Source organism: Papio anubis, chromosome 1 (genome assembly GCF_008728515.1).
Source record: "Papio anubis isolate 15944 chromosome 1, Panubis1.0, whole genome shotgun sequence".
In the NCBI taxonomy this organism is placed as follows: domain Eukaryota; kingdom Metazoa; phylum Chordata; class Mammalia; order Primates; family Cercopithecidae; genus Papio; species Papio anubis.
In genome coordinates this window covers 50162943-50189398 of record NC_044976.1, presented here as the reverse complement: position 1 = coordinate 50189398, position 26456 = coordinate 50162943, and the positions used below count along the sequence as shown (strand labels likewise).

General features: G+C 36.2%; 1 protein-coding gene across 20 annotated transcripts in view; it reads right to left on the bottom strand.

Moving 5' to 3' along the window:
* Window positions 1–26456, bottom strand: part of OSBPL9 (oxysterol binding protein like 9) — a 166666-nt gene that overhangs the window by 24845 nt on the left and 115365 nt on the right. For 5 of the 20 annotated variants that reach the window (XM_031668563.1, XM_031668574.1, XM_031668623.1 and 2 more), the window contains 7 exons: window positions 19055–19150; window positions 17908–17955; window positions 16238–16267; window positions 14161–14211; window positions 8038–8076; window positions 3298–3388; window positions 2091–2195 (listed from right to left, as the gene is read on the bottom strand). In XM_031668563.1, the coding sequence (XP_031524423.1) occupies window positions 2091–2195; window positions 3298–3388; window positions 8038–8076; window positions 14161–14211; window positions 16238–16267; window positions 17908–17955; window positions 19055–19150 (460 nt within the window). Of the gene's footprint in view, window positions 1–2090; window positions 2196–3297; window positions 3389–8037; window positions 8077–14160; window positions 14212–16237; window positions 16268–17907; window positions 17956–19054; window positions 19151–24586; window positions 24656–26456 lie in introns of all 20 variants that reach the window. The other 15 variants (XM_031668562.1, XM_031668599.1, XM_031668607.1 and 12 more) reach the window with 7 other exon arrangements.

Sequence of the window (26456 nt, the reverse complement as noted above, 5' to 3'; positions counted from 1 at the left end):
TCTTCAACTGAAATAGTTTTCAGAAGATTATCTTCTGGAAATAATTTTTACTAAAATTAATGTACGTAAGAAGAGCTTCTCACTTTTTCAAAGTCTGTTGCTAGTTTTATGTATTTCCAAACAGAAAAATTTTAGAAATCTGGCTGTTTCAAAATTCTGACATAAAAATACAAATGACAACAAACAAGTACTATTTTTTTAAATGAAGAAGAGGTGACACAGCTCAGGAAATACAGAAGTCAGCCAAAATATTTCAATTTCATTATTCAAATTGCTTATCAGCCTTTTCCCAAGAGCTTCAAGTAAGGGAGCTACTTTTTTTTCTTTCAAAATTCAAAGGCACCTGCCCATGCTGTTAAATAGTAAAGACCAAAGTAATAGCATCAGTACTTTTACTAATTCAAATTTTTAAAATCACACATTTTAAAATCACAATTTTTAAAATTCATTATTACATAGGAAAAATCCTACCCGGGAAAAAAATCTGAGGATGAACAAAAGCAGCTTATCTCCCACTTCTTCAAGAGTGGTTTTGGTTTTAGTTTCCAGGTTTAACAGTGTGAAAAGTGCTAGATGCATCCTTGAATTCTGTTTTACAAGTTATTCAACATGTATTTAATTAATTTTAAAACAAGAATAAATCTAGTATCTAACACTGATAGTATCCCTGTAAAACAGAGAAAAAATAAAGACCATAAGCTTAAACGAATTAAGAAAACACAGGCTGGGCGCGGTGGCTCACACCTCTAATCCCAGCACTTTGGGAGGTCAAGGCGGATAGATCACCTGAGGTCAGGAGTTCGAGACCAGCCTGGCCAACATAGTGAAATGCCGTCTCTACTAAAAATACAAAAACTGGTGGGGGCGTGGTGGCGCACGCCTTTGATCCCAGCTACTCAGGAGGCTGAGGCAGGAGAATCGCTTGAACCTGGGGAGTCGAGGGTGCAGTGAGTCGAGATGGTGCCACTGGACTCCAGCCTGGACGACAGAGTGAGACTCCATCTCAAAAACAAAAAAACAAAACAAACAAAAATGCAAATTAAAACGAAGTATCTTTTTTCTGACTATAAAACTGACAAAAAGGTGAAAGATTGATAAATGTTTTCTAAAAAAATACACATATGACAAAGGTGCTGTACAAGGATATCACTGAAGTATTGTTTATAGTGGAAGAACACTGGAAAAAATTTAAATGTCCATCAGTGGAAAAAACAAGCAATACCTGCCTAAGCAGCTGTAAAAAGAATGCTGTAGACCTAATTTTACAAACATGGAAAGTGCCCTAAGTGTTCTTTGTTAAAGGAAAAATGCAAGTTACAGAAACACATTACCTAACTTAGGTTTAAACAAAAACAATAAAAATACACAACATTAAGTGTAAATGCACACACACGTATGCAAATTACTGGGGGGAGAGTAAAGAGGACTTTCCGTTTTTATTCTGTGCACTTCTGTGTCAGCTTCATAATAAGAAAGTACGCAAGTCTAGCTGGAGCAAATTTTTCAGAAAGTCAACATAGATCACCAAATAAATGTTAAGGTAAAAAACAAAACTGTAATATTTTATTTTATTTAAATTATTATTATTCCAGGTATGGTGCCTCATGCCTGTATAATCCCAGCACACTGGGAGGCTGAGGCAGGAAGACTGCTTGAGCCCAAGAGTTTGAGACCAGCCTGAGCAACATAGGAAGACTCCTCTCTACAAAAACCAAAAAATCAGCCAAGTGTGGTGGTGTGTGCCTGTGGTCCCAGCTACTTGGGAGACTGAGGCCTGGGAGGTCAAAACTACAGTGAACCCTGATCGTATCACTGCACTCCAGCCTGAGTGACAGAGTGAGACCCTGTCTCAAAAATAAAAATTAAAAAATTTTAAAAATAAATAAATAATACTTACTTACTGAAGCTTTTCTTTCAAACACAGAGCTAACCACTTCATGTGTGGAACTGTAATGTTAAAACTAAGATATCTCCAACAGAAATATACAACACATTTCTTTAACTTTCCCCCCTCCTCATCAGAGATCACAAACAAACCTCAAATGTTAATAAAGAGTTACGAGAAATAAAGAAATTATGCATATCTGTACCTGTACTATTTGGTGTAGGAGTCTGATGATGTCCCAAGGTAGCCAACACAGGTCCAACTGGGAGGGAAGATGGACGCTGCTCTGACTTACACAACTGAACAGGTTCTAGGAGATTTGAACATATAAAATAAGGTACAGAAACAGCCAAACATACATTCTATTGACTGTAATTGTCTGGGATTCAAAATCCGAAAGGTGAGTAATTTTTGAAACTCTATTTCATTAAGTCTAGTTCCATGCTACTCCTTCCTTTTGACTTCCTAGCCTCTTAAACTCGATGATAGGCTACAGAGTACTAAGATACTAGGCAGGATATCAAAAGACCAGCCACAGTAGGCCAATACTGCAGCATAACTACGCTGTAAAACCAACAAATGATTCTGATGACGATGTGTTTCTGAGCCTCAAACGACATAAAATCAGAAGTGGAGTACAGTACCTCCCCGTCTTTAGCCCCAAGAGGTAGCTTAAGCTAATTCACTTAAGGAGTAAAAACTCACAAAAGGATTTCACACACTTACTAGTATTTTTAAAAAGCATTTTCCCTTTTATAGTACAATTTCTGACTTCACTATGCCATCATTGAAAACACAGAAATGTTGGATACAACAAAAAGGCAAAAGGAATCAGTCAGCGTAGCTAGGTATTGGCCCTGAGCCCTTCTTTGCCAGTTTAAAAAAAATTGCATTTATTGCTCCATACCAAAAAACAAACAAATGAAACAAACAAAAAATCACACCCAGATGTCATGTGATCAGTAGGCATCATAAATTTCCTTCTTCACTTTCTCATTATCTTAAAATCTACCATGAACATACCATTTGTGTTGTTCAGAGCTACACAGAATACCCCAAAATGGAACATCCCTGGGTTATCCTGAATAAGGTATAGTACTTTTTCCTTGCTAGCCACGAATTCTGAGTCATAGAATTCTGTCCTACCAGTGAATCCAAATCTTAGTAACCACGTTTGTTTTCTATCTCACTTTGAATACCAAAGCCACTCTCATCACACTTCAGTAAAGCCCCAATATCAAAACACTATCATCTTTTTCCAGTTCACTTTTGGCTGTATTATTTTTTGAGTCCTTTTATTTATTAAAAACAAGGAAAACCAAAAATAAACAGTAATAGCTAAGACTGCTATGACAGCCACACAAATTATTTTTTTCTCATTAATGAATCTATGAAACACTTTCCCCAATTACCTGGAGGTAACACAGTCTGGGAAGGCATTGTGCTGATCACAGGTTCCAAAGGACTCGGTTGATATATTGCATCTACAGGATTAATAGTACTCTAAGATAAAGAAACACAGTATAGTTATTTTTAATTAAATGTTCTCATGCTACCCTCCCAAATGCCCACATTTATGACTGCAAAATCCTGAGGGTAGCTATACAGATATGTTGATCAAAATGAAAAGAGGAAATGAAACACCTATACAGAAGTGTAAGAGTTTCTTAAAGCATAGTAAGGAAAGAAAATGAATGAATATCTGTCACAGAAGAAGGTAAAGCTAAATGGAAAAACTGAGGAGTTATAAAATGGTGTGGGGAGATTTCAGGAAGTCAAAACCACCTCTCAATTCAATTCAGTGCTTCTCAATTTCTTAATTCACCACAAATATTGTTTCTCTGTTTCTTTCACTTTTGGTGAGTTACACCAAATGTCCAAGTAATGTACCTGCACCACTAGGATCTCATCTTTCATCCCATACTGCTGCCATCACACAGTACAGTCACTCCTCAGGTACCCAAGGGGGACTGGTTCCAAGCGCCCCCTGAGGATACCAAAATCAACAGATAATCAAGTCCCTGATATAATATGGTGTATTTGCATGCAACCTACATATACCCTCCCATATAAGTTAAATCATCTCTAAATTACTTATGACACCTAATATTATGTAAGTATTATATAAGTCACCATTATACTGTATTGTTTAGGAAATAATGACAAGGAAAACAGTATATACATATTCAGCAAAGAGGTACTTTTTTTTTCCCTCAAATAGTTTTAATCCACGGTTGGTTGAATCCACAGATGCAGAAGGCCGCCTGTGTGTCTAGTTTTATGGTCACTAAAGAGAAAGAGATGTATCTTCTAATTGGGGAGTGTAGAGAAGAGGGCTTGCTTTCTGAGGATTCAGAAGAGAGGGAGAAAAAAATTCAGACATGTAGTTAATTTTAGAGGGGAGAAAAGTCCAGGATTCTCTGATTCTAAGTCAAGAAATTATTCTGACAGCATGAAGGCATTTAAAAAAGAAAACTCCATAACTTACAGATAGGGTTGGGGGGTGGGTGTGTACATGTTAAACCAAGGTCTTTGCCACAGCAAAGTTTACATTTACCATTTAGAAGACTAAACTGGGCAAACTCAAGAAATAAAAATGTAAGTTCTTTAGCTTCAATTGATCTGGAAAACTGAACTTCACATATATATTAAGTAGTGCTTATAACAGAAGATACTAAAACGGAAATATAACAGAAAGATTTTGCCAACGAATAAGCCCAAAAAAGCAGTTGTAAAAACTTAAAATCACCTAATAATAGAAACTGAGGTAATGGTAAAGTTTTTGTAGCATTCTCATGTAATGTCTAAGTTAAAAAATTTTTTTTCCAGGCCATATGAAAAACAAACACACACATTGTTTTCAGAACTGTTAAACGAAAAATATTTAAAACCAAAAAAACCCAGCCCTCTTTCTGCATGAATATCTAAAACTCATTAAATAAGGTCTCTTCAATCAAGTGACTTGAACACAAGAATTCTGATTCTTGTCACTACAATAGTTTATCTGCCATAAATACTTTAACTGAAAAATGAAGGACACTTAGAGAAAATACCCCCAAAACAATCAATAATAATTTTAAAAAAAACCAAAAAACAAAAAACTAAGAAACTGAAGTGGGGAATGTTTTGAAGCACTGAGAAAAGCAAAGAAACAGAGACCTGGAGTTTTTAATTTCTTAGAATCCTTAAGTCTCTGATCCTCTATGGGCCTCAGTTTCCCAGTCTGCAAAATAGTCTGTTTTATATGGGTGCTAAGGGCTTTCTGGTTATTACTTTGATTCTATTTTCAGATAGCAGACCAAGCCATAATAACTAAACAAGTATCTCAACAAACCTGGAGCTGTTCCTAAAATAAATTCCTTGTTTACACAGCACTTTTCTTGAAAATAACTCCAAATGCTTTACAAAGACAAAATTCCACCATTAACGCTTTGATATATAGGAGTAAGAATATGTCACACCTCCTTACCCCTCCCACTGAAGGGAATAAGAAATAAAATAACTTTGGAACAAGGGACCAGAATTATCTTTTGGATGTAATCTTTTATTTTCCAGATGAAATGTTCTTACAATTAGGCTGGTCAACCAAAGAAAACACTTAAAAACTTTTTGCACTGTTAAACAAAAATTATGGGAGGCTACTGTTTTGGATTGAACCCTTGTACTAGGGCCCAACAGATTAGACCAAACCAAAATGGAGTCACTCTTGCTAAATGCCGTATCATAAAACTCTAAGGAAGCAAGTGGATCCCAAAATAGACCAGTTTTTTTTTTCTGAAAATAGGAGATTCCAGTCTACCTGAGTCAGTGTAATATGGAAATGCTCTCTGTTTTAACCCTTAAAAGTAATCTGATGTTATCAGCATTTTTTCCTGTTACAGTTCTCACCTTACAAAACCCACTGTTTGCCATTGCCCAGTGGGACCTCTCATTCTATTTTGTAGAATGGAGGCTGACCCAATCCATGCATCTTGAATAAAAGCCAATTCGATCTATGATTCAATTTGTTGTAATTTTGTCTTTTGACAGCATGTATATTAAAAGTACTTGATCTTTTTATTATTGTTGTTTTTCATAGAAAAAATAACGATGCTACACTTATCCCCAGTCCTTGGTCAGTCAACTTCAGGCTAAAATATGTCACATTACATTCTACAACTTGCTTTAAAAATAAATGTGCAGAGCTTGAGAAGCAAAAATACTACTACTCAGCCCTCATCTGTTGTGACATTAATGAAACCCATGTATTACAATGCATTGTACATACACATACATGTATGTATAGCTAATATTTATTGAATACTATGTGTTTGTTCTGTACCTTACAACACGCTTCTATGGTAGAACCTTTCAGTTTTCTTTACAGGAAAAGACATTAAGACTCAGAACGGTTAAGTAATTTGCCAAGGTCACAGATAGTGAGTAGCAGGGCTGTTTTATTTGAATCCAAGCAGCCTGCCTCTAAGGCCTATTCCATGAACAGTTCCTCTATTTTTTCAAAATAAAAATTCTTAAGGAAAGTATGCTCTAGTCCCTGGGCAAATGATTCAAAGATATTTTTCTATTAGTTTAAATTTTCTATAAGCATGAACTTTCTAGATGTTTTTCATTGCAAATTATCAAGTGTTTTTGGTATGTTTTATAAAATCCTGCCTCTTTTATTCAACATAATATAACTAATTTGGCTTTGAGGGAAAAGAGATAAAAATAACAGCCAACAAGGTTTTCCTTTGGAGTCTTTGGGGATCATATAATGCTAGACAATACATAGAGTCCTTTCCCATGAGGCTAACAATCTTCAACGGTATCTCAGGAAGAAATATTTCACTTTGTATTACATTTATATCATACAACTGTATTATATCACCATGGATCATACTTTGAACTGACAAAAATTCTGATATATTTAATTCAAATTCCAAACATGTTTGTTTTACTCCTGCTTTCTTTTTTTTTTTTTTTTTTTTTTGAGACGGAGTCTGGCTCTGTCACCCAGGCTGGAGTGCAGTGGCGCGATCTCGGCTCACTGCAAGCTCTGCCTCCTGGGTTCCCGCCATTCTCCTGCCTCAGCCTCCCGAGTAGCTGGGACTACAGGCACCCGCCACCGCGCCCGGCTAATTTTTTGTATTTTTAGTAGAGACGGGGTTTCACCGTGGTCTCGATCTCCTGACTTTGTGATCCGCCCGCCTCGGCCTCCCAAAGTGCTGGGATTACAGGCGTGAGCCACCGCACCCGGCCTTTACTTCTGCTTTCTTAAGAAATATGCAAACACAGATTTAACTTAAAATTGTTTTAAAACCAAATATAAAGATAACATACTCATCCTTTCAAGTACAATCATGAGATGTTTTTGAAAATTTACAGAATGCTTTTCCAGATCTCAGACAAGCTGGCGTTTGTAAGTCTAGGACAAAAAAAAAAAAAAAAGGCTGCCTCCTGCTTCAGGAATACAGACTGAACAGAGGTCACTCAGTTACCATAAAACTAGGGTAATCACAAACCATAAACCTTCAAACTCTTTTATTTCCAGCTGGGAAATACTAACAATACAATTTTCTTCCTTCTTTTTAGAGGGGAAGTTGAATATAAGGAAAAGGTAAAAAGATAAGAGAGAGGAAAGAGTAAGAAGATGGCTATAAGAGAAAGAATTCATGTTGTAAATTGTTCCAACAAAAATGCAGTACATACCACATTAACAATGATAGTTAACACACACGCAAAAACTAAAAATAAAAGATAAAATAATAGGAACCTATAAACATATTCAAATAGATTAAGGTGTGTTTCACTATTGTACTCCCTCCCAACCCCACTTTCATCTGAGAAAAAAAGAAATTAGACAAGAAATGTGGCACTGAGTTATGCATTATTTAATTGAAAAAGCTGAGTATTCATACCATGATTAACCCTTCAAGTTAATACATGCAAAGTGATTCAATCTGAACCCACACTTAGAAAAATTTTAAGACTGTCATTTCCCCTGCAAATGATTGCTGAAAGATGTGAGCTTAAAGGAAATTGCGAGAGTCAACAACAAAAAGCAGTGAGTAGTTGGCATTGAAAAATGAGTAGTAATTCAGGCTTCTCCTGATATGACTGGTTATAATGCTCTGCAGAAGTAAAGGGAAACAAAAAGATTAGATTAAACTTACTATCATTCCATCTGCGTGCTTCTCCACATTACTCTGGTCCTTAAGGAAAAATGTTAAAAATATTAACTTTATTCTTACAATTAAGTAACTCCTTGTGTATTTCTCCTACAAGAAAGCTTATTTACTAGGTAAGTAACAATGTTAGAACATGATTTCTCTGCCTCCATTAAGATTTTAATTCCATGTGTACATTCTGAGCCAAACACAATTCTAACACTGGCTACACAAAAATCAACACCAATAGCATGGCAATTATTTTTCTATATAGGGATTTAACTAAGTTCATCGTAGAAATATCCCGTAGAACTCTAGTCACGTTCAAAATTCCAGGCAAAAGTGATCTCTACACAGATGAACCTTTGAAAACATGATGTTAAGTGAAAGAAGCTAGTCACAAAAGACCACATATTGTAATATGCAACTTACATTAAGAGTCAAGAATAGACAAATCTAGAGAGAGAAAGCAGATTAATAGTTGCCAAAGGCTGGATGGGGTGGGGGGTAGGAGGCTGTTGGAAAAGAAAGGGAGGCACTGACGTTCCTCAACTTACAGTGGAGTTTACCTCCCAATAAACCCATCTGAAGTTGAAAATACAATAAGTCAAAGATGCATTTAATTCATCTAACCTACCAAACAGCATAGCTTATCCTAACCTACCTTAAATGTGTTATAGAACACTTATATTAGCCTATAGTTGGGCAAAAACCATCTTGCAGAGTTTCAGTTGGTTGCCCTTGTGATCATGTGGCTGACTGGGAGCTATAGCTTGTTGCCACTACCCAGCATAGTGAGAGAAGATCATATGGCATTATCAGTAGCCTGGGAAAAAACCAAAACTCAAAATTCAAAGTACAGTTTCTATTAAATGCATATTACTTTTTTGCCATCATGAAGTTGAAGAATCCTAAGTTAAACCATTGTTAAGTCAGGGACCATCTATATAGAAAATCTATATAGAAAATGATTGCTTAATAGGTCTAGGGTTTCTTTTTGCAGTGACACAAGTATGCTAAAATTAAATTATGGTGATGGCTGTACAATTTTGTAAATATAATAAAAACCATTGAAATAAACCATTTGCTTATTTATCTCTTTATTGGCCATCTACCCTAGAGTACAATCTTGGTGAGGACTTTGGTCGTCTTACCAGTTGTATTAGTCTGTGTGGGCTGCCATAACAAAATACCATAGACTGGGTGGCTTAAAGAACATCCATGACTTTGAAGACTTGGTACAAAAAGAGAAAGACTCATGCCTGTAATGCCACGCCAGCATTTTGGAAGGCCGAGGACAGAGAATCACTTGAAGCCAGGAGTTGAGACCAGTCTGGGCAAAAAAGCGAGACCCTGTCTCTACAAAAAATTTAAAAATTAGTGAGTGGGGCACTGTGGTGAGCACCTGTAGTCCCAGCTACGCAGGGGACCGAGGCAGGAGGATCACTTGTACCCAGGAGTTTGAGGTTACAGTGAGTTATTTATGACTGTGACACTGTACTCCAGTCTGGGTGACAGAGCAAGACACTATCTCTTAGAAAAAGAGAGAAAGGGAAAGAAAGAAGAGAGAGGGAGAATATGAACTATCTCATTAGTAAATTTTTATACTGATTACATGTTGAAATAGTATTTTTGGTATATTGGGTTAATAAAATACATTATTAAAATTAATCTCACTTGTTTCTTTTTACCTTTTAAAATGTTGTTATAAGAAAATTTTAAATTATATTTATAGCTTTCATATTTTTATTGTATAGCACTGGTCTAGACTTAGGATATTCAATAGGAACCGACAAAATTAAAGCCTCAAATTCTAAGTCATCAACAGTATTTATTTGCATCTATTTTATGCAAGATTATAAAAACTACATAAATCAAATTGATCTGTGTCTACCTTGAAAAATGTTAATAGTCTCTATCTTTGCCTATAAGAATAACCATTTAAAGTGCCTGATTTTAATTGTATTGAAATACTGTTTTACCGCATGATTTAACTGGTGAAAATCAACCAGAGTTTAAATTTGTAGCAACTATATCTCATAACTAAAGCATGTCTAGCACAGCCTTTCAATTTCAGTGATAATTAAACAATGCAAAAATAGTGCTCTGGTAAATCATAGTCAACCCCCTAGCACATGCCATTCTGACAGGCATTCTGAGTTGTGGTATGTGGTCACATCACCTGACTCTGATACTGGTTAAGTCTCCACCCGCAGAGGCCTCCTAGCTTATCTTCGCTCTGTCCTGCCCTACTCCCGTTCTCTCCCCTTACCCCCCAGCTCCACTGTAGTCTCCCAGGAGAAGAACATCAGCTGTCTCCACCAAGGGTAAAAGGAAGGATGTCTTCTGAGATAACAAAGCCCACTTGAAAATTCCACTAACCAGGTGGTCTCAAAACTTTGCTACACATTAAAACCACCCAGGGGTTTAAAATAATCCCAATACCCAGGTGATACCCCATACAAGAGAATTATAACAATGTCTACGGGTGGGAGCCAGGAATCAGAACTGATTTCCAAATGACTCCAGTGTGCAGTAAAGTTTGGGAACCAATACGCTAATCATTTAGGCAGGAGAGAATCTACTGGGAGTGGGAATTCAAATGAAAGAATCAAAACTGGAAAGAGCTTAAAATTAAAATTTTTACTTACAGCATGCCACCTCTAAGAAGCTGATACTAATCAGCCCCTAGCAAGAAAGGTATCAAATTAGCTATCTTCTCATATCACTTTGGGGTCTCAAATGGCATTATCTCCCTCAAAGTAGTTGATTCCGATATTTTATTAACCTGCCAGTGAATAACAGTCTGCCAAAGTGGCTATAACAATTTATATTTCCATCAGTACTCAATGGAAGTTCTCCAATTTTTACCAGATGTGTTACTGTCACTTCAAAATTTGCATCCTTCTATTTTTTTAAATTTAATAAACACTTATTTAGAACTTATTACATGCCAGCTACCAAGAGCATCACAAATAATAATTCATTTAGTCTCACAGTATCAGTAAGAGACGACATTATTATTATCCCTCTTGTATATGGAATATAAACCAAAGCACAGCGAGGATAAATAAACTTCCTCCAGGGGTGGGGCTTGGATTCATACTCAGTACAGGTCCATAATCCATGCTCTTTAAGACTATGCAAAGTTGACTGTCACTATTATTCTAAAATCTTTTATTTTAATCACAGATTAATTGATTAAATTTACCTAAAGATTAGTTTATAGGGATGGTCATCACAGCACATCAGAGAGGTGGCTAAGTAAAAAAAAATCACACATATAGTGAAAATACTAAACCATGCAACCATTAAAAGTAATGCATTAGAAAAATCACTCAGTAATCCAGTTATTTATCAGGCACCTCCTATATGGTAAGCAACTGTAGGTACTGAGGATACAATGGGGTTATGGACTGAATGTTTGTGTCCCTTCCCAAATTCCTATGTTGAAGCCCTAACCCCAAAGGTAGCTATATTTGGAGATGAGACCTCTACAGAAGTAACTAAAGTTAACTGGGATCATAAGGATGGGGCCTCGATTCAATAAGATTAGTGTCCTTGTAAGAAGAGACACCAAACAGTTTGCTATCTCATATGTGCATGCTCCCTCTCTCTGTGCATACTCACCACGGAAAGACTATGTGAAGACATGGCTATTTACATGCCAAGAGAAGAGTCCTCATCAGAAACTGAACAGGCCAGAATGTTGATCTTGGACTTCTGGCTTCCAGAACAGTGAGAAAATAAACTTCTGTTTTTTAAGCCACCCAGTCTATGGGGTTTTGTTATGGCAGCCCATGCAGACTAATGTAAGTGGTAAGACGAGCAAAGTCTTCACCAAGATTGTACTCTAGGGTAGACGGCCAATAAAAAGATAAACAAACAAATATATCATGTAAACCTGACGAGTGATATAAGGCCACGAAGAAAAAGAAACCAGTGGGAGGTATAGATTATTTTAGATACAGGAGTCAGGAAAAGTCTTTCCAAAGATGTTCCTTGTGGTAAAAACCTGAATAAAGTGAGACAGTGAGCCTGGTGGAAATCTGTGGGAAATGCCCATCATGTGGAGGGAAAACCAAGTAAAAATTCCTAAAGCGGGGGTTGGGGGGAAGCTTGTCTTGCCTGAGAAAAAGAAATGAGCCAATGTTACTGGAATGGTGTGACCAAGGGTAGGAGACAGGTTAAGAGGGCAGTGAACGTAAGTAATTTCTATTTCTTTACAAATGAGATGGAAAACATCAGGGGTATTTGAGCTGGCAAGTGACAAGGTCTCATGTACATTTAAATTGAGTTTAAAGATATAAACAGAGTCCATATACGGTACAAATATAATTGAGGATTGTATTTGTACATAAGAAGCCTTAACAACAATAAAACTTCCTTCTGGAATAAATAAAAGGCCAAATTTCATTTATGTGATCCAAGTTACCCAGTGCGAAGAACCCTAAAACGTAGTTTTATTAAGCTGGGCTAACACAGACAGGTAGCAAGTACAAATTACACTAAAAATGTTTTTGATGAGTGGCTAAACAGTGAACTACTGAAATAGGCTAGGCTAACCTACTATACAACTATCTAAAGTCCTGAATGATTTTCAGAGATCACCCAAACTAGCCTAAACACTGTATCAGCTCCTTTGCTTCCCCAATCTTCAAGAGAAGGCAGTATGGATTCCCTAAAATACCTAGTCTCTCAGGGCATGGTGTAGTTTACTGGTTATCTACAGGTAAACTTTTGGATAACTGTAGGTGCTTCTACTCACCTATGTAATTCCAGAGCCAAGAAAAACTAAAATAAAAACCTTATCTCTTTTGTGCCACCAATCCTATCTTCCCTTCTGCTTGGCTTTGGAATATACTATGATCTACAACAGGAAATGAAAAATTTAGACACATACATAGGAAATCTAGGTATTGCTAACATCGAGAAACAGAACATAAGCCCTAAGTTCTGACACTTTATGTATAAATATATTGGGCTGGGTTTGGTAGCTCACGCCTGTAATCTCAGCACTTTGGGAGGCCAGGAGTTCAGACCAGCCTGGGCAACATGGTGAAACCCTGTCTCTACCAAAAATATAAGAATTAGCCAGGTGTGGTGGTGCATGCCTGTAACCTCAGCTACTCAGGAGGCTGAGGCATGAGAATCAGTTGAACCCAGGAGGCAGAGGTTGCAGTGAGCCGAGATTATGCCACTGCACTCCAGCCTAGAGCAAAACTCCGTCTCGAAAAATAAAAAATATATTTTAAATCTGGCCTCAAAAGAAAATGACATTGCCCCATTTAATTTACAAGCTAAATATCCTTACTATCCAAACACAAATGGATTGTCCTATGCTATTGTGTCATTAACAATAGTAGGTTAAAAGTCTCTATGATTTGGCAAACAAACATATGCAACTGAAGTAGTAAAAGAGATGAGTAATTATAAACTCATTCAAACAACATTTCTCAACTTGGCTGCAGAGCTGGTCACCCACCCCTTGCTGGAAATAAAGGCATGTAGTGAAGTAGAAATATTTTTTAAAATTCCTATTCTCAAACAATAATATTCTTATTTCAGAAAATCTCAGGCAATAAAATATATATTTAGGTTGAATACACCAAAATTTTTCAGAAAAAGAGACAACATATATGAAATTTTTAATCCACAATAATTCAAAATACATTGTTTCATGAATAAAGAACAATTAAAATCCACTAATATAGTTCACGACCAGAAAAAAATCTGTAATAATTTTTAAAAATATATCTCTATTATATTCTTCATTATGGACAATAACTGTAAGAACTTACTTCTCTATTTTCTAAGAAAAACTTTTTTTGTGGAAGCTTTTGTAAAATATGTCCCTGTTCCAAGCAGTGATAATGGATAAAATGGAAGGAAGGGGTGAGTCATTCAAACATGCTCCCTTCCTTCTCAGCTACCAGAAATGACATTACCAGAAACAGTAGCTAAGATAACATCCAAACACAATAGTTGTTCCATAGTATAAGCTCACAATACAGTTTAATGTAGAAAGGTACTATGTCTCAGATCTGAGTTTTTTCACTATTAAAGAAAAATGTCTTTTTAATTTTTGAACTCTATACATAAAGGTAATTGAAAGTAAAATTTACTTACTTTGGCAATCTGCAGCAACACAATGCAGTGTTTAATTGATTCTACCATGCTCTATAAAAACAAAACACTGATTTTAGGATTTTGGCTCAAATAAAATGGATATATAATATTAAAGCTTAAAATATAAAAATCAGTTCAAATGTATAGTGTTTAAGTCTATACTACACGAGAAATATCCTCTTTGGATCTAGTGGGTTCTAGTGTGCTGATAATGTCAAATGAAGTTATTCATTAGCAGTTCTATGAATTTTAACAAATGCCACAAATTGTTAATTTATACCAAATAATATATATTTTTTTCTTTTTTCTTTTTTAAGAGACAAGGTCTCACTATGCTGATCAGGCCGGATAGCAGTGGCTATTCACAAGCATGATTATCGCACACTACAGCCTCAAACTCATGGGCTCAAGCGATCCCGCTGCCTCAGCCTCCCGAGTAGCTGGCACTACATGCACATGCCACTGTGCCTGGCTCCAAATGGTTTTTCAACACTTCAAACAGAAAGACATACGAATCTGATTAACTTCCAGATTCTTACATCAACAGCAGCAACCCTAAGAAATCTACCTAAGAAGTTGATGGGCTGAGTATGGTGATTCACACCTGTAATCCCACTGCTTTGGCAGGCCAAGGAAGGAGGATCGCTTGAGGCCAGGAGACCAGACTGGGCAACATAGCAAAATCCCCTCTCTACAAAAAATTAAAATAAAAATCAACCGTGCGTGGTGGCATGTGCCTACAGCCCTAGGCTGAAGCAGAAGGACTGTCTGAGCCCAAGAGTTTGAAGCTGCAGTGAGCTATGACTGCACCATTGTACTTCAGCCTGGATGACACAGCAAGACCCCTGTTTCTTTAAAAAAAGAATAAAGGATCCTGTCAAAACACTGGTGAATCAAATTATTATTTTGCCTGTTTTAAAATTTTGAGCAAGCTACACATCTCATTAGTAGCCCATTATATGTCAGAAGTCCACTCTATCAGAAAACTTGAATTACAATATATTTTAATAAGAAAGAAGCCAGTTGCAGTCGCTCATGCCTACAATCCCATCACTTTTTTTTTTTTTTTTTTTTGAGACAGAGTTTCGCTCTTTTTGCCCAGGCTGAAGTGCAATGGTGCGATCTCAACTCACTGCAACCTCTGCCTCCCAGGTTCAAGCAATTCTCCTGTCTCAGCCTCCAGAGTAGCTGGGATTACAGTCATAAGCCACCACGTCCAGCGAATTTTGTATTTTTAGTAGAGACGGGGTTTCTCCATGTTGGTCAGGCTGGTCTGGAACTCCCGACTTCCGGTGATCCATCCACCTCGGCCTCCCAAAGTGCTGGGATTACAGGCGTGAGCCACCATGCCCGGCCAATCCCGCCACTTTTGAAGGCTGAGGCAGAAGGATCGTTTAAGCCCAGGAGTTGAGACCCGGACAACATAGTAAAAACCCTGTCTTAAGAATCAAAGAAATTAATTTTTTTTTTTTTTTTTTTTTTTTTTTTTGAGACGGAGTCTCGCTGTGTCGCCCAGGCTGGAGTGCAGTGGCGCGATCTCGGCTCACTGCAAGCTCCGCCTCCTGGGTTCACGCCATTCTCCCGCCTCAGCCTCCGAGTAGCTGGGACTACAGGCGCCCGCCACCTCGCCCGGCTATTTTTTTGTATTTTTAGTAGAGACGGGGTTTCACCATGTTAGCCAGGATGGTCTCGATCTCCTGACCTCGTGATCCACCCGCCTCGGCCTCCCAAAGTGCTGGGATTACAGGCTTGAGCCACCGCGCCCGGCTAAAGAAATTAATTTTTTAAAAATATGAAATAATATATCCATTGTGCGTGGATGACACGTTTTATCCAAGGTTTCAGACAAGACCAGAAACAGGTAAATGGTACATGAAGTCAATTTCAATTAAGGAGCTTATTCTATTAGCATTATTTTAAATTCCTTTAGAAAATAATCAATGCTTAAGCACTCCTGTATAAATTCATAAAAACTAACATTTCAATTGCTGTCATCAATAGTGGCAGCTTAAAATAGAAATAACATTTTAAAACATTTTCTAATGCAAAGTCAGAGTGTATCAAATATATAACTTACATTTGTTGTCTCTTTGAGAGTTTCAATTTTCTGTGAAAAATAGTAAGTTTAAACAGAAATAATCAGAAGGACAAAGAAGCACAGTTGCTTTTTACTGGCTAGTCATTTAAAGAATTTTACCAAAATGTACTCATTCTAAGTGAGTACAAACAAGTTGGAAAGAGAGTACTTTTTGTTATATTTTGTTTTTTATCTAAATCAATTACTTGTATAAAAATTCCAGACATTTTACGAATTATATACCCTCTTTAATAAAATTTATGTGATTCAATTTAAGGTTTGTAAGAATAATATAAAACATTCTTATTCCTGGTTGAGCATGGTGGCTCGAGCCAGTAATCCCAGCATTTTGGGAGGCCGAGGAGGGAGGATCATGAAGACAGGAGATCGAGAACCATCCTGGCCAACATGGTGAAACCCCATCTCTACTAAAAATACAAAAAATTAGCCGGGCGTGTTGGTGGGCACCTGTAGTCCCAGATACTCAGGAGGCTGATGCAGCAGAATGGCATGAACCCGGGAGGCAGAACTTGCAGTGAGCCGAGGTCGTGCCACTGCACTCCAGTCTGGGTGACAGAGCAAGACTCCGTCTCAAAACAAAACAAAAAACAACAACAACAACAAAAAAATTCTTATTCCTTACCTGAAAACAACTTTTGGTTTTTCTACGAATTTCACTTATTTTGAAATCACATTTCTCTTTCCTAAGTTGTTTTAAAATGACATGGGACTAAATCCCAAAACTAAGAATGAAAGGTGAATTAGAACATGAGTTACTATTAACAGGTATAAAAGAGCCAAATGCAAGGCTATATAGTCAACAGAAAAGCAAAAAAAAAAAAAAAAAAAAAAAAAGAAATATAGCCAAGGAGGGGAAAAATGTTAATTAGAAAAAAGACAATATGCAAACTACAAAGTAGCTGTCAGAAATGCAAGTGGGGGACAATAAAGAACCATAATTAAACCCATAATTAAAACATGATTTGTTTCTTCATATATGGCTTTTTATTTATTCTGAATATTCTTGCTGGTTGGTTTATTGGTATCTGAAGTGACCATATGTAAATATAATAACTTTCTACCTTCAACATATGATACAGGAAAAGGAAATAACTTACTCCTAGGAATATAATACAGAAAAGGTATTATATTAAAACTCTAGGTTGGGTGTGGTGGCTCACACCTGTAATCACAGCACTTTGAGAGGCCGAGGTGGGTGGATCACCTGAGGTCAGGAGTTTGAAACCAGCCTGGCCAACATGGTGAAACCCCGTCTCTACTAAAAATAAAAAAATTGGCCAGGTGTGGCGCATGCCTGTAATCCCAACTACTTGGGAGGCTGAGACAGGAGAATCGTTTTAACCCAGAAGGTGGATGCTGCAATGAGCTGAGATCGTGCCACTGTGCTCCAGCCTGGGCAACAGAGCAAGACTCTGTCTCAAAATGAAACAAAACAAAACAACTCCCACAACTCTGTACATTATCCTTTTGTTTACTTAAGAAACCATAACAGAAATTTATCAGAAAAGTGCCCTTGAGGTCCATATGGCAGTAATACTATAGTAGGTCAATATTATTATAATAAGTAAAAACACACTAAGGTACTTAGTCTTCTCTAAAAGGCTGTGGAATTTACAATTTTTCGTCAAAATCATGGTTATGGAAGTTACCTTTCTCTGTTCATCTTCTTTGCAGTTTTGAAGCTTGTCATCAAAAAGCTACAAGATTTTTAAAAATGGTTATAGTATCAAGTCACTTTACTACACCGTGTACATTCACTAAACACAGAAAAGCAAACATTAGTTCTTAAACACATTTCGTCCAGGGATGATTTATATGTTATTTTCAAGACAACATGTATTTTTTTTCAAGGCACTCAATCGAAGTCAAATTCTACTGTATCAAATTCTATCATATGAAATCATTTTAACTGGTCAAGATCAATCACTCTGGAAGAATTATAACCAAAAGAAAACAGACGACTTTTAAGAAATTGAACTATCAATTCAAACTTGAAGTTTTTTTCTGCTTTGTTTTCGAAGTTTATCAACAGTCCTTTTCCTAGCACCTCTGCTTTTAATTAATTTTAAGTAGGAACTGAAGGAGACAATTCATTTCAGTAATGATAAAGGAGGTAGAAAAATCACTTCCCCATATTCCATCTCCCTCAAATTAAAAAAGCATTAGAAATTGAGCTGCTAGGCAGGGCACGGTGACTCACGCCTATAATCCCAGCACTTTGGGAGACCGAGGCAGGCGGATCACGAGGTCAGGAGTTCGAGACCAGCCTGGCCAATATGGTGAAACCCTGTCTCTACTAAAAATATAAAAATTAGCCAGGCATGGTGGCAGGCACCTGTAATCCCAGATACTCAGGAGGTTGAGGCAGAAGAATTGCTTGAACCCGGGAGGCGGAGGTTGCAGTGAGCCGAGATCATGCCACTACACTTCAGCCTGGGTGACAGAAAGAGACTCCATCTCAAAAAACAAACAAAAAAAGAAATTGAGCCACTGAAACACAGTTTCGTGGAAATTTTAAACAGAATATGAACCAAATCTAGAATTATTTTTTTTCTAATTATGCCTACATATTTACCTTTTTCTTAATGACCAAAAAAGCATTATGTAAATATGCTATTTACTAATATAATTAGAGACAAAGACCTTTGAATAAGTCACCTATCAAGTCTGCTTTAAAAACTGCTGAAGAACCACACGAGGGCTGTAAATTAACATCAAGTAACTGTTTTTACTAAAAAATCAAGCTCAGTAACATTTTCTATTTATATAAATTTAATATACAAATTAACGCCATACCTTTAATTGTTCAATCAAGATTTGTAGGTAAGCGTCAGCTTCTGTAAGTTTCTTATCAAAATCTTGGACACTAGGAACAAATCCTGAATCCAAACCCTAGAGAAAGAGAGAATTTGCAATGAATCTACCAGAACCCAAGCAATGTTTAATAGTACACAAAATACTTCTTCCTTCATACATGAAGACATTTCAAGTTTTAAAATGCAGTTCTACTTTGACACAAATAATGGGTCTATTTAAGTGTTAGGTCTATTTAAATAGTAGTACATCAACCTTCCTCATTAACTTGGAACACTGCTTCCCTTCTCATCAATTACACATGCTGCTGATCAAATTGGATTTACTCTTCTCTCCAGAATCACTTTCTTATCTCCCCCAAACCCTGTAATTGGCTCCCAATCACCACCAGAACCACAGTAATTTAACAAAGGAACATAAACAAAACCCTCCTATGTTACGTCCTATTTTCCCCCTTTTCGTTCACTTCATTCCTCCCTTCCCTAAATGTTAACTTCATATTCTCACTATTTGGTTCTCCCATTCCTCAACTCACCCCATGATCTCTGAAGTTTTCCTCCCTCCTCCCTACTAAAGAAAGAACCTCTAAATTTTCTCCTCTTCTAAGAAGTGGCCCCTCTCTAAGTGAAAGAAACAACACCTCTCCTAGTCAAGTTTCCTACTCCCTTTCACCCTTGGTGTGAACAGTACACTTAGACAGGGTATAGATGTTTATTTATTTAGAAGGCCTACTTATTTCTCAGTCTAAAAGTGTATCATTTGCATGTCCTACTTTTTGCATACTTAAAGAGTTTAAGCTCCAAGAGCATTGAATTCTTATGTTTTAACTTTAGCCAAAAGAAACCTCTGAGTTCTTAATCATCTCTGACTAAAAAATACATCAATCCCGGGTGTAAAACACAAAACAGTTGGAGACAATATGACAACCACCATGCCACATTTTCATGCCCAGTCATCATACTGTTAAGCAGGGGACTGAGGGTTAGGAACTGCTACCGTAAAAATCCCAACCCAACCACAATACTCTGCACTAAATGGGTAAAATATACTTGATCAACATAACCATCTCACACTTGACTTTCACTTATCATCTCCTCCCTGCCTTTGCCCAAAGCATGCTGATTATTTTCACATTCTCATTTTAGTAAACTGAAGCCAAAGTTTATTTTATATTACAGCAACACCTGATCTTTGTATACTTTATCATTAAAGCACTTTTACAACCATTATCTCAAAACACCAAATTGAGATGTTATGGTATTATGGAAACAGCAATGGGCTGGCAAATCTGGTTTCTAATTCCAGTGTATTCACTAACACAATATTGTGGCTGTCTAAACCTCAGTTTTCTTACCTGCCAAATACGGGCATCCTCCTCCTCCTATTATTAGTACAGCCGCTACTACCTCTACTAAAGACAGCAACTAGTGACACTATCAATTACTACTATTACAGTACTTCTGTTGCTCTCCCCAAACTAAAATTCAAAAATTCGGAACCAAAGAAAAAATAGAATTTAAATAAGTCCTATTAAGACCACGGGAAAAATCAACTTATAATTTGTTTTCTTTTTCAAATTCAAAGGTGATAAATATATCTACTTTTTTTTTACATACGTGTCAAGAAACTGTTTGACGATGAGTATTACAAAGCCCCTTCCCAATGAGATGACATGTACAAAAACAAAGTTGAAGAAAAAAAAAAAATCTTAATAAACAATGTATACAAAATCCAGATATATTTATAAAACTGTGTTTACACATCTTCATTTTTAAAGATAACCCAAAGAAGTTCCTGTTAGAGATATTTAAAATATACAGTTTGGTGATAAAAGATATAGAAATGGATAAATACATCATATTTCATAGATATTAGAGTACTGCCCTATCAAAGAAAGGAGTAATTTATTTCCATGTTACTGTGCCACAGAAAAATCAGGACTGTTTGGCTGGTTTTTTGGTTTTGTTTTGTTTCACACAGCAATGTAACATGATTATCAATAATTAAACTATCAAGACACAGCTAAAATCAGCTAAATACATCATTTTTAGTAAATATTTTAAAAGGTCAATGGCATATTCATAAATGAATAAAAAAGCATCTAAACAAGAGGGGAAAAGTGATCTTTAAGTATTTTCACTCTTCTGAATCCATTTAGAATTAATATTGTAAAAATCTAACTAAAACATCCTTTTTAAACAAATAACCGATTAAAAACTGTCCAGTGACTGAATTGAAATAGATTTAAATTACTGCTATCTGAACCCTACCTAAATCAATTCTTCAGAAACAACCTTTTGATGTTCGTAGAATCATATAAACCTCACCTTGACTCTCTTCTTAGACTTGCCTCTAGATAGTCTTCTACAACCTTCTTTTAACCCCAAACTTCACACTTCACAAGGTCCAAGCCAAAGATCCACTCATCAACCCATTTTTCTTTAGGTAATGTATAACCAGAGGTTTATAATGACAGTCCCAGAACTGGCCCAATCATCCTTGCATAGTAATGCACAAATTTTTCATGTACTTAAAAGGAAAATCTATGTATACAGTGCCCCATCTGCAACCAATAAAATATCATATAAAATTCATCAACAACACGAACAAGTAGTTAACAAGTGTTTTCTCAAATCTAGTAAAACTAATACTCTAGAAGAAAACACAAGTATGACTTTATATTGTGACTTATAGCATCAGTCACCTAATTCAACCCCCCATTCACAGAAGTTCTTTTCATAACATCTTTGAAAGTCATCTAGTCTTTTCTTAAGTATCTCATGAGATGAGAAACCCATTACTTCCTAATGTAGATTATTTCATAAAAATTCTCCTGAAGTATTAACTGTTCCTCTTTCTAGTCAACATTTACAACACTAAGCCATAACATTTATTCATATTAATCCTTTTTAATGCAGTTTTATTTTTATTTATTTTGTAAGACAGGGTCTTGCTCTGTCACCCAGGCTGGAGTGCAGTGGTGCAATCAGGGCTCACCGCAGCCTAAACCTCCTGAGCTCAAGGAATCCTCCCACCTCAGCCTCCACAGTAGCTGGGACTACAGGCATGTGCCACCAAGTCCAGATAAATTTTTATTTTACTTTGTTGCAAAATAAAATAAAAACTCCTGAGCTCAAGCAATCCTCCCACCTCAGTGTCCCAAAAAGTGCTGAGATTACAAAGTGTGGGCCACTGTGCCTGGCCAAGTTTTAAACAGGACTAAGAATATAGTCCTTTACCATATTGAGGGTGGTCTGTCTTTGAAAAGAACTGAGAATAGGGCAGATCCTTTCAGACAAGAGTGTGACTTCATACTTCTTACAGTAGCTTTTGAGAACAAGTTGGGAGTCAAGTAGATAAACATTCTAGTACTCTGTATTTGCTCTATCTAACATTTATCACATTTTATCATAATTAAATACCTGAGTGACTTCTCTGAAGGACTAAAACTCCACAAGGGCAGGAACTATGCCATTCATTAATCACTATACCCATCAGGGCCAGCTCAGTGTTAAATGAACACACATGGCGCTGGCTACAGTGACTGGAAATTGTTGAGCCACAACTTGGGTCTTCCTCATGACCTCTTCTCCCCGAGATTTCTCTTGCCTTTCTGTTCTCTTTCTCCTATTCTCTACTCTCTCAAGTCTTTTCTCCATGTTGTCTTTCCTTCTCTTTTGTCCAGGTCCTTCAGTAGTAACTGAAGGGATTATGTCACGTTATTGGCACTCAGGACCAAAGAGGTTGCTGCTCTTTGGTTTATTACACTGATGTGAGCCACAGCTCTAATTAGACGATTCCTGTATGAATTCATTTAAAGTTTAAATTATACATAACAGTTATAGAAAAATAAAGACAAAATGGTCTGTGATATAACAAGAAATTAAATTAGAAGAATCTCAATAGAAATTAAACTTCAATCTAATCATAAAATTTAGAAATCTATGTAAAGAAAAACCACTTCTGTGGCGAATATGCTAAAAAAAATAGTCTCTGGTTTTCAAAAACACTTTATTAATAAAGCTACTGTAGCCTGGGCACAGGGTAAGACCCCATCGAAAAGAAGGAAGGAAGGAAAGAAGGAAGGAAGGAAGGAAGGAAGGAAGGAAGGAAGGAAGGAAGGAAGGAAGGAAGGAAGGAAAGGAGGAAAGAAGGAAGGAAGGAAGGGAGGGAGGGAGGGAGGGAGGGGGGAGAAGGAGGGGGAAAAGAGGGAAGGGAAGGGCAAGGAAGGGGAAGGAAAGAAAAAAGGGAAGGAAAGAGGACAGGAAAGGAGGAAGGAAGGAAGGGAGGGAGAGAGAGAGGGAGAGAGAGAAGGAAGGATGGAAGGGAGGGAGGGAGGGAAGAAGGGAAAGAGAGAAAGAAGCAAAACCTAAAGTAGATATATAAAGTCAAGAAGAATAACACATACTTCTATATCATCCAGGATCTATGTATCCAGTTTAACAGAGAGAGAAAGAGAAACATATACATCTGGACCAATTTAAGGGGAGTTTCTAAAATAATGTACCTAGACTTGTAGAAGAATATCAAACTGCCTCAAAATTGTATGTCGGTACTTCCTACTACCTTTCTAATACTTAAATTAAATAACACTACTTTTTTCAGAAGGAACTTAAAAATAAATGTCAGCAAAACCAATTTTTAATTATTTTAGTTAGGACATTAAACACTATTTATACTTTACACATACACATAACTGCATGTTTTACCCCCATTAAAAGGAGTACTGCAAGAGAAGTCCTTGAAACTGTCTGAAGTACATATAAATTATAGTTGCTTTGGAGAGACACTTCCTTAGTAAAACAATACAAGAGTCAATTCCCGAGGCAGAGTAGGAGCTTTTAAAGGAATTCCTGCTGACAGAGGAAGAATAATGAACAGTGGAGATAAAGGTGAAGTTCTTGAGTCCAGAATCCGGAAATTAAGAAACCTATGGGTGACCTGAGGAACCGAGAATAAGGTAGAACAGGAAGGCTGAGTAATAACATTGTAAAAAGAAATTCACAAATGACTAATTATTTTCATATCTAATTTTATTTCACAGTGAAAACTTAAAGGATTAAGTGTCCTATATGCAGTACTTTCTCTTATAGGGCAAAATCTTATATAATAAAAATATGTTGTAAAAAGAGAAAAAGAGAATATATTAGAAGTAAATTATTCTTAGTCTCATAGAAAATTCAGAATAACAAGAAAAACAGGTAAGTTATCAGTAGTAGAATTGTAAAATAAAACAACGGCTTAAAAACTTAACAAAGGAAAAACAAAGAACAAGCCTCCTAATGAAAAATAAATGGCATGAATCTGGACAAAAGTAGACTTTTTTTTAAAATTAGCAAAACAAACACCCTATAAGAAAAGTAATGAAAACTTAGCAGGAATGTCATTTTGATTAAAATATGAGAATATTGGAAAGTTTATGTTCACAATTAGCAATTTGAGATGACATGCATCACAGATAAGCTTTCATCCAAAGAAAGAAGTATAGAGCATACTTACAATTCAATCACTTACAATTATTTTTGAAAATTCAAGAACTGGAGAGATACCAGAAGACTGGAAAAAAGCAAGTGTGGTACTGATCTTCCATAAAAGTAAGGAAAAGAGAGAATAGAAAGTTACCATGCTGTGAGTCTAACATCAATAATCAAGTAAAGGAATAATAAGAGAAAAATCTGTAACTACACAGAGGAAAAGTAGGTACATGAGCAGCAAGTGGCAAATTAAAAAAAAAAAAAGAGAGACTATGCCAAACATAATGGCTTTTCTGTTCCTTAGAAATTTAAGTTAGCAAATTAAGTTTTTAGAGAAATGACATTTTGTCTCCCTACCAAAAGTGGGTTTGACGATGAAAAAAAGTATATTAAAGAGACCAGAAATATTAATTATACCATGATTTTATGTGAGGCACACTAATTTGTGATTTCCTTGGATTACTGAAAATTTGGAAACATTTACAATCCCTATTGTCCCTGTGGTTTATCCATTTCTGCTAAGGGAAGAACAGGACTTAGAAGAACAGGGAAGTTCTGGGGTTAAGAATTTCACCTCTTTTAATCCTAAGGAATATTCAACTATCAATTCATTTGTAGTGAAGACTATCAAAAATATCCATAAAATTGAGCCTAGTATTAAACCTTTCCTTTCACTGTACCTTAGAGAAGTTATTTTCCATTTAAGCCAATGTCTTGATAATCTAAGCCTTCAAATTAGGTTCTCTATTGTCAACATGGTAGCTGTACCTACCTTACCAACTGCTAGGTACCCCAAAATGTCCTAAAAAATACGGTCTTTTTCTGTAGTGCTAAGTAAGCAGCTCTAACACCATGGATGCACAATGTATATTAAATTTTTCAGAGTATTAAGTACTCTACTAGACACTTTCCAAGCTTTCTCATTTGATCATTGTAATATAGTAAGGTAGACAGATATTAAACCTATTTTATAAGTGCTTACCCAAATCATCCAGCTGAATTTTTTTTTTTCAGTAGGGATATCAACCTAGTCCTCTGACCAAATCCATTATACTTTTCTATTAAATCACAATGATGTTTAAAAGGAATTAATGACAGAAGGGCACTAAAATGTAATCTAAAAACTGCCTGAAGGCCCTTGACATAGTGGAAACAAGCACGAGCTTTAAGGACTCATATAGTTTTAAATCCTGAATCTGCAACTTTCTAATGAATTACCTGTGTGATGTAGCCAAATTACTTTTTCCACCTCCATTTTCTCATCCATGAGTATAATAATAAACTACTCAAGGTTACTAGAGAGATGAAATGAGTAATACATGTAAAGTAACAGAGTGGTAGGTGTTCTACTTCCCCTTCGTAATTTGGAGCCTTAGATAACCAGGATTCACCACTATATCTCCAGGTCCTTATGTATAGAAGTCACTCAATGAGTACTGACGGATAAAAACAAAACAAATGAAAAACTAGATAATACTATAACATACAGGCAATTTTCACAGAGATCTACAATCAAGTAAAGGCTATAAGCATAAGTTAAATTGTATTCAACATCCGTTTTAAAAACAAGCTATAAGTTGATGAACTCCCAAGAAGATAATAGAGAATGGTAATTTTAAAAGGAATGAATAACAGACAAAACAAGTGGTAAAACACAGTATGGAAAACAGACCAGGAAAAATATTCCAATTTGAGATGTTCAGGAAAGCCCTGGGTATTATGACTGAACCACAAAAGGTAAATTGTACTTAATTATTACCTTGGTAACAAAGAATCAAACAACATAAATAAAGTTTTTTTTTTCATAAAAGAATCTAATTTTTGAACATATGTTAGTGCTTTGAAAAACCAGAACTGCTTTTATCTTTAAATTTACAAAGAAAGGTTTATATGTAATGTTCAGTTTCTGA